The 9564-nt window shown below is 44.8% G+C and overlaps 1 protein-coding gene across 2 annotated transcripts in view; it reads right to left on the bottom strand.

Moving 5' to 3' along the window:
• Positions 1 to 1598: 1598 nt before the first annotated feature.
• The window catches only part of ANAPC10 (anaphase promoting complex subunit 10), a 210212-nt gene continuing 202246 nt past the window's right edge, over positions 1599 to 9564 (bottom strand). For both annotated transcript variants that reach the window (XM_078677655.1, XM_078677654.1), the window contains one exon: positions 1599 to 1925. In XM_078677655.1, coding sequence (XP_078533781.1) covers positions 1695 to 1925 — 231 coding nt within the window. In that variant the 3' untranslated portion in view covers positions 1599 to 1694. The remainder of the gene's footprint in view (positions 1926 to 9564) is intronic.

The following is a 9564-nucleotide window of genomic DNA, read 5'->3' as shown; positions in this document are numbered from 1 at the left end:
GACCAATGGTGAAAGAATGTTGATTGGGAGTCCCTATATCTGAATGTATTTTTTGTATGATAATTTTTGGAAAACATGAGGCTGGCAAACCAGCTTAAGCTGTTTTTAGGGGAGAATTAAAAAAGGATATGAGACACCAAGAGCAGTCCTGGACCTTCACTTAGAAAGAGAGGAACGGATGTAAAATAATTTATTAAATTAGAGGTGGGGTCCTGGAGGAAACTGCAAGTGTAAGGGGACTTTAAAAAATTGAAGCAACACCCCCATATTTGTAGGTAAACAGATTCTGAGATGTTTTTCTACATCAGACTTCCCAGGGTTTGGGACCAGTAGCGGCCGGTGTGTTTACAGAGTGGTGAAGAGGTTAGGAGTGCCGAGACAAAATTACAAAAACACTTCCTGCTGCATCACCACCCCTCTCTTCTGCAGGTACAGGGTCCCAGAGTGCACTGCGGCCAATCCTGGCACTGCTTTCATTCTGCTGAAAGCAACGTCAGGCTTTGCCTGAGCGCCAATGATTCGCGCTCCCAGTTAGATTGGGAGCCAGTGCCTACTCTATCCAACCCGGCAATGCAGCTGGGGTTGGAGAGCTTCAGTGCGCATGACTAGACGGCTGGCCGGCCAAACCGTCATGTGCACTGAATAGAAGTGTCCAACACTCCGCCTCCAGCCAGTCATCACCATGGCCCAGCCCCCAAGCCTTGGCTCTAAGAGAAATACTTAAACAATAATAAAGAAGGATTTATTATCGTTTTATTTTTCGTTTTTCGGCAGCTGGCAGGTTGGGCTATGCTCCTCCTTCTTAGCGGAGAAGCGGCCTCTGGGACACAGAAATGCAGGGTGCGGTGATACCTGAGAACGCCTCGTTTCTCCTAAAAGAAAAGTGATGACAACTCTTAAAAACAATAGATGAAATACTTCGCTTTACAGCAAAAAAGTAAAGACTAGCCCAGAGTTAGTGCTCAACCGACTGCAAGCCACTCTTTACATAAATACCTTGACAAGTGGCATCACACATATTGGTTCCTAGAACCATTCAGTGCGGCGCTGAAGCCGATATGTAGTTGGAAGTTGATTTATATTCTACATTTAGCTCATATGAGAAACTGAAACGTGTCGTTGTGAGTGAGAATGAGATGTGAATTGAGATGCTCTTTTGCACATCACAAACATAATCGGTTCAGAGGAAAAATGGTGATGCAGTTTATGCCAAATATAGGCTAGGTGTATACAACCCTGAGCCCTTCCCAATGAAAGTTGCTAGTGTTTTAATTAAATGGGCGCATTTGTTTGTTCGTGTGATGAGGGTTCGGATCCTTCCTTTAAAAGTGACAAAATATTAAGTAAGGTAAGTATAAAGCTGAATGTATATTGCGAATTACAAATATGATCAGCTGTTGCTGTAAATTTATAAAAGCTTGAAGGGCAATTCTACCATGTCCGATCAATATGACGAGCCTTTCTGGAGAATGCATTCAAACAGACCAGGTTAGTAAGTACCAAAGTTTAAATACGTCCCCCAAAATATTTTGATAAAAGGCAAAAGATTTCTGAAAAAAATCTGTATTAATATGATACAAAAAAGAGGAGGACATCTATTGTGGTAATATGCTTTGCATTTATTCAAAGAAACAAACCATATTTCCATATTAAAACAGATCTAATAAGGCAGTAACACATTCTTTTGAAATACTTCACCTAATAGATCGATACATCATAAAATCAATGGTAGTGCATCTGGGGAATTTGCCAATCGAGCTCTCCTCTACTGGAGTATACACTTTAATTTGTCTCATGTGAGTGTCTCTTCCATTCTGGTGATTGGCCAAAACTGCAATCTGAATCATAAATGTGCGGATGGGCTTCTTATTAGAGTCCGTTAAAGGCACATGAATCCAACCACTCGGTTCCACCAGCTCGAGTTGCTGCAAAAATATATTAAAATGTTAACATATATTTAAAAATATTTTATCAATCAATAAAGCATTCAGTCACTAACAACAATATAACCCTCCCTCCAAAGGCTTTGCCCCTTAAGTAATGGCAAGGACACATCCTTCGACAGGTCAAGTAGCAACTATGGGACTTGAATGTGTTTGATTTCACAACAATATCGATTTGCTACTGATAACGGCAAGGCCTCTTGCCTTCTGCTACTCAGGCTCGACCCATACTAGAGACAGGCATGGATGTTTCCTAAAAGAAATAATTTTGTACCACTAGCCATGACACTTAAGCTATCAGTTAAGTAAATGATCAGTTAACATTTTTTAGATGTGTTGCGAGCAGTGATCGTACAACGATGAAGATATTGTGACCAACACTGCCGAGAATAAGATAGTAACTCCCCCCTCTCCCCCCCAACCCAAAAAGTTATATTACCCAATAGGTATGGCCATTATGGTAGCATGCAGTATTAAAACAGCATGAAGAACCTTTGGGTGTCCATTTACAGTGCTACAATAAACGTTGCGGGTGTTTCTTCAGAATGAACCTTTCCCTCATGTCTCTGCACTGACTGAACCAATCTACCCACAAGCAATTAGACTGGTTTCCGTGGCAACTGGGAGTTCCATCATTGAAGGAACCACTACTGAAACACAATCATAATGGGCAAAGTAGGGAAAGATAAATAATAGCATGATCGAATAACTTAACCTGGAGGTAAAATTGACTGCCGCAGAGCTTGGATGAGGCCAAAGACTGCTGAAGAAAGCAACAACACAGCTGCGGGAGACTGTACGTTGTTGTTCCCTACAAAAAAAGAAGATCTGCATGTGGCTACAGCAGGCCATATTTGCTCGATGTGGGAATAATGGCCATGCCACCTGGTGATAATTCTCTACAATAGTCCAAGATCCCAATGTAAAGAACCAAAGCCATAGAAAAGTATTCGCTGGGTAGACTGGAATAATCCAGAGAAGTAAAATGTCTCCATTACTAATGCAGGTTGCTATTTTGTAGCACCCAGAGTAACCTCTTGCAAAACATCCTAAGCTCAGTTTTACCACACCTACTGCTAAACTTGCTGAACGACTATCACCCATACTGTAGCATCTCATGTCAGGGTAGCTGGGAAAGGGAAAAACACGGATGGGCTTGGGAAAGTACTCGCCGGAATAAAAAATGTATACATGTAAAAAAAAAAAAAAAAAAACATGAAATGACCAACTAGGTTAGATTGCATGTTTGCTGGACATAGCGGAGAATGCTAACTGTTACTAGTTGGAGGAGGTACCGAGATGTACTGTTACCCAACCCACAGACTACGCATATACTTGGTTAGACAATAAAGATAAAGGTGAAATTGCTATTGTACTAGCTGGCAGAACTGCAATTCAAACACCCATTCCGACTGGAAAGTGGATGTCAAATATCCAACAATTTTCACCATCATTGGTCCAAACAAAACTTTGGTAGTACAGGTTATTTAGTAACTGTCTATGTATAGCAAGAGGTCCCATTAGGAACTGCATACTTTATAGAAACCTTGATCATGAAAGGCTAAACAGGGTATTTTATTATTTGAGGGATTTGCCCTGAGTACATTACAACAAAAAGTTGAAAGAGCTGAAAGAGAACACCTATGAACAGTAAGTCAAAACCCCTGTGAAAAGGCTTCGATTGAAATTCGTTTGGACACAGACTAACCTCTTTGTATAGATTGTTTCTCTCTCCTGTCCTTGTCCAACACTTGTTTTAATTCACTAGCTGTCATTATCAACTGACAACGCCACAGATCATCAATAACTGCTTTGGGGACACCATTACAGAATGGCTTAATGCCAGGGAGAGACGCTACGGGAACTACCAAGTTTGCCGTACTACTGATGGACTGGGCAGGGATAGGGCGACACCCAACATCTTCTATAGCTTTAGATGCTGCGAATTCATCTGGCTGGGTGGAGATGTAATTTCTTTGGGCAGCTATGCAGCACTTTGCGTTTCCAACAAAAGTAACTAAATGGATATGAGCTACACATCAGGCTTTGTGAGCAGTTGTTACAGTTTATAGCCACTCATCAGTCGCATTTAAAACTGCCAGCTATTCTTGGAACTGGCGTCCACTCTCTTCCTATCAATATGCTGTGTATATGGAACCCTTTTTGCCACTTCACCTTAGTCAGCCAACTAGACCATGAGCACTATTTCCTAGAGCAGAAATCAAGGTCTTTCACTCTACTGACAACGTTTTGATATTCACTTCCGACCCACGGATGAGCCATGTTACCCACTGAGTTAAAAACAACTTTGATCAATTTCGAGGTATAAATTAAATAAGGAAAACCCCCAGATTCTGAACTGCAGCCAAATGTACCCATATGAAACCTGTGTAGTACCAAACCTGAAATATCTGGATATTTGGCTAACCACTAAATATGATAATTTGAGATCAGCAAACTACACATATGTACTCAAGGAAACTACCTGACTATTTAACAACTGGGAACACATTCCTCTATTAATATTTCCTAATTTGATAAAGAAGGTATGGCTGCCAAAATATTATTTTGAGCCATCCCAGTATATTTAATGTTATTATTTTCCAGAAATTAGATGTACCCATCTTTTTCTATACAGGGGCATAAAAGATCTAGGTGTAAACTGCATGCGACACCCACGGGGCGGTTTGGAGGACACTCCTGAATTTCCAATTTTACTACTGGTTGGTATCAGGCATGGGATTAATCAAACCAGTACAGGAGGTATCCACTAACCTCAATTTTTTGGGGAGGGGGTTTATTTAGTCACAGCCCCATCATTATTCTTATTTCAGATCCTCAACCCCAAGTGACACCAGAGCCATGTGAAAAGTCATGGTTATTTTGATATTATGCATATTATAGCATGATATCTGTATTAAGCCCGGACGGAGCTGGCGTAGTGCATCTATGCAGAGTTCCACGGAGTTGGAAAAAAAACTCTGTGGAACTCCACTCCTCCCCCTCCCTAATTAATTATAATTTTTTTAAAAAGGCACATACCTGCAGTGGCTGCCTTCTCTTCACCATGGCCACTCTCCTTTCTCGTCCTCGCCGTCCTTGTCTATTGGAAACCCCTACTTTGTACGTGTTACACGCGCCACGGAGTCCGGGGTTAATCTGTATCTGTCTTCAGGTTCCCCCAAAACTACATGGTAATCTACTCTTATGGCATAACCCGCATTTACCAGAGAGGTTTCAGTTCAATAATTCCTCTTTGTGAGTCAATGTAAAATCCTTATGCCAGCGATATTTCCCTGATACATTAAAATCCTTCTCAGAATTAGGTAGAGTTTGATATCCCTTATCGACAATTCTTCAAATATCTAAAAATCAGAGAACTCTTAATTTGATTAGGAAAGAGATAGCTCTAGCTTTCCTGTCTAAATGCGGGCAATTTTATTAAATGATCCTCCCACTGAAAATAACCACAGTTTATCAGACATTGCTGGTCTTGGAGGAGGATCAACTCCCACAGTGAGTATTGAAATGGTCATCTTGGGTAGAAGTGATTAGCCAAGAGATGTTAACGGATTAAAAGTCCGGGCCGGAGGTGAGGAAAATGCTTTATTTCGTTTGCTTTTATTACATTATTTCAAAACGGCAGCCATTTTAGTATCCAACAAAAATAAACTAATGTTCCCAGAAACACTTGGGAACCACATCATTAACAGCCAATCATAATTCAATAGTCCCAATAAAGTCCTTTCTCACTTTTGAAGGTCCCTCTTTCTTCGCTGCTCAGCAGCCTCAGATAAGTAATGCTTCATGCTCTCTCTTTGTTTTATAGTTTAATGGTTGTGATACTGGTGTAATTGGTGCCCATTGTGCTCTGCATGTTTTTAGTTGCTAATGTGCTCCTTATGTATCGGTTCATTTCCCTCAGTTTCTGGATGGCGTATTGCGGTCCTCCACCCGGTAGCGCAGCTCAGCGGCTCTGCGACGCGCATGCCACAAATTTCACAAAGCGGTTGTTCAGACGTGTGCTGTGACAGCTTAATGAGCATTATCCTAGCCAGGTGACTGACGCCCCACATTAGGGTCTGTCAAATCATTCCCACCCCTTGCTTTGATGCCCCTCTGAGGTCGGGATTGCTGAAAGTTCTCCGACGCCCTGCGGGGTCCGTATAATAGAGCACGGCTATGGAGGCCTTTCATGGGGAAACAGTCCCAGGCATCCCCAGGTAAACAAATTGGGCGAGTGTATACAGGGCTATGCCCCTTAAAATTGTGAGGCCATTGGTCCCTCCATGCAAATCCACTGGGTCCCACAGTACCAAAGATAGCACACATAGCCTGCGGGTGTCACCAGGGCTTAGACCCTTAAAACATTTGAGGCCCTTGGCCCCCATACTCACTGGGACTACCAGTTCCACAAAATGCAGCGCTGCGCCTGGTGGTTTAGGTCTAGGGGAAGGGTCATTCAGGTTTCCCAGGGCACTTATGGGGAGGACGTCGCCCTGTCCTTTCTCCAGTGGGATGCGAAATTTTACAAGACGTTGGATGCCTCAATTTACTGGGCAGTCTATGAGGCTATAGAACCTCTCGGACACTGCCTCTCAAGACAGACTGAGCATGAATGCGCAAAGATGCCCAGACCGACTAGCTTTGGGACCCTCGGGGTCCCCAGACCCTCATCAAGGCCCCCAGAAACCAGACAACCCCGGGTCAAAAGAGGAAACGTGGCACAGGGGTGGACCATGAAGCATTTGCATGCCTAAAGAGGGCCTTCCTGGCCCAGGCTGCATCCCCAGAAAGGCCCCCTGAGCCTTTTGATGCTTATCCAGGGATTTCACAGCCAGGCTCACTGGATAAACGAAGGGGGATGGGGGCACACTGCTTCACGTCCTAGTGCAGTTCACCCCTTAGCATTATGGTAAATGCAGTTCACTTTATGCTTACTTGAATTTTGCTGAAATGTTTCGCCAAAGTCGGTGCAGGTTAGGGCTTGAAGCTCTAGACACGTGAAGGGCTGTGAAGCTATAGACACATGTTTCTGGATATTATCTGTTATCCCCCCACCCCAAGAGAGGAAACGTGACACAGGGGAGGACCACTTAAGCATTTGCATGCCTAAAGAGTGCCATCCTGGCCCTGGCTACATCCCCAGAAAGTCCCCCTGAGACTTCTGCCGATTATCCAGGGATTTCACAACCCGGCTCACTGGATAACATGGAGGTGATTTCCATGCTGTTTCAGACGATCAGGCAGACCCTTCCAGGCATTGGCGGCCTGCGCCTGATGCTGTTCCCTCCCTGGGACATTCCTCCTTGGATGCGGTGTCAGTCATGTTAGATCCTAACAACTTCATTCACCCTAGGTCCGCAGACTGGGCCCCAGCAGATAAGGTTGTGAAGTATGTGACAAGGCGCTTGCGTAAACCCCTAGAAAAAGAAGCTTGCAGCCATCTCCAGGCGGAGTGCCCTCGCCCCTCTTTGGAGGGAAAGGTTGCCCTTACCTAAGACATTTATCCCAGGATGGCCAACTTCCTGGCAAATGTTTATAAAGGACCCCATCAAGGGCATCAACAGGTATTGGCATCTTAGACATGGGAAAGGAAGCTAAGGGTCCCTAATTCCTCCTGATGTCCTCTCCGGATGGGCGCAACGTGTGGTTATCTTTTTAGGTAATGCAATCTTCGCGCTATCTACGACCGCTGCCGCTCACTACTTTTTAAAGTAGACCCTGAGCTAGGAAATATCACCTCATTAGAGGCAGGGGTGGTGGGCCCTGAGTGGTCTGTTTGGCGACCACTTCATTAAGGAGTTGGGGAAGTTTGTGGCATTGTTCACATCCTTGGACAAAGTCCAATCTTCCATTAAGCTTATTTTCAACCTTCTGATTTTCCAAGAGGCCGGTTGTGGCAGGGGCCGCTCGACCGCCCATTTCTCCGCCCAAAACCCCTCCAGGAGATAAGGCTCTAAGTCTGGCGAATGACAGGACAGCACTCACTTCATGTCATTCTACCCCACCTGAGGCCAGTGGTTCCGCGGCAGAGGTGGCTTCAGGGACAAGCCAGCCCCACCCCCACCAATGGTGAGTGTTAACCCTTCCTCCCTACAAAGAGTAGGGGTCCGACTGGAATTGCTTTTCCAGTCCTGGGTCTCTATCACAACAGAAGCATGGGTCCTACAAATGGTATGGGTTTTTTAGCTCAAGTGCTATGTTTCTCCCCACCAACAGTCCCATCCACATCTGATTAGCTTCTGCAGGCAAGAGGCCAGACTCTTCGACAAGGAAGTCAAAGCCTTCTTAGCCAAAGGGGCCATTTGCCTGTCTGTGACGCATCCCAACGGGTTTATCAGTAACCTGTTTTTAGTCGACAAAAGCGACAGCTGCTAGAGACCTCAGGAAGTTCAACGAGTGGCTGGTTTACCGCCATTTCCAAAGGAGGAAAAAAGAACAAATGATGGACTGAATGCTGAACAAATCAAACATTCCCCCCCAGTCACAGATCTGGCTTTAATCCATCTTTTTTTACTCCGCAAGCAACCCCAGTTTTGACCCAGCCATATGCATAACAGTCTTAACCCTTCTCCCCATGGTAACAGAACAGACCTAACTGCCAGGCCAGGTCTTCCTTGGACCAGAAACAAGCATCCTGGGAACGATATCGGTGTATCACTCCTCATCAGCGAGGCTAGCTTGAATCCAGTGGCACAGTGAGCACGGGACATGCATGGGTATACCCATAGCACTTCGGGTGGCAAAAGCAAACAAAAACAATTTTGGACGGAATGCTGAGCAAATCAAACATTCACTCAAAGTTACAGATCTGGGTTTGATCCATCGTTTTCTTGCTCACCACACCACCCCAGTTCGGACCCAGCCATAAGCAAATCAGTCTGGCACCTGCTCCCCATAGAACAGTCTAGCCCAAACTGCCAGGCCAGGTTCTCCCTGGACTGGAAACATTCATCATGGGACCGGTTTCAGGGTACCACTCCTCATGAGCAAGGCTAGCTTGAATCCAATGGCACTGAGTATGGGACCCACTTCTGGGCATACCCTTCCCACTGAGGGAAACAAAAGCAAAAAGAACAAATGATGGACGGAATGCTGAAGAATGACGAGGAATTCGAAGCCCTCTTAGCCAAAGGGGCCACTTGCCCATTAGTGACCCATTCCAACAGGTTTATCAGCAACCTGTTCATGGTCAAAAAAAGCGGCAGTGGCCAGAGACTGGTTATCAACCTCAGGGAATTCATGGAGTGGCTGGTTTACCGCCACTTCAAAATGGAGTGCATTCTTCTCCTTCGGGATGGATGGTGCAGCTGGATCAAAAAGACACATTCCTAACAATGCCTGTCTTCTCTCCTCACCATCGGTTTATCCAGCTTGTGTGGAGTCTCCAAACGTTCGAATTCTACAGTCTGCCGTTTGGACTCTCATCAGCTCTTTGGTGCTTCACAAAGATTCTCAAGCCAGTGGTGGAACACCTGCGCGTGCAGGGAATACAGCTCATTGACTATTTGGATGACATTCTGTTACTGGGCCATTCCCTTTGAAAACTGTCCCTTCAACTGCAGACAGAGGTGAACCTCCTAGAAGGTTTGGGTTTCGTGATCAACGAGAAGTCGTC

The sequence above is a fragment of the Lissotriton helveticus genome, chromosome 2_1, assembly GCF_964261635.1.
Source record: "Lissotriton helveticus chromosome 2_1, aLisHel1.1, whole genome shotgun sequence".
NCBI lineage: Eukaryota > Metazoa > Chordata > Amphibia > Caudata > Salamandridae > Lissotriton > Lissotriton helveticus.
Note: the sequence above shows the minus strand (reverse complement) of the source record. Positions and strands in the feature narration are given on the sequence as shown.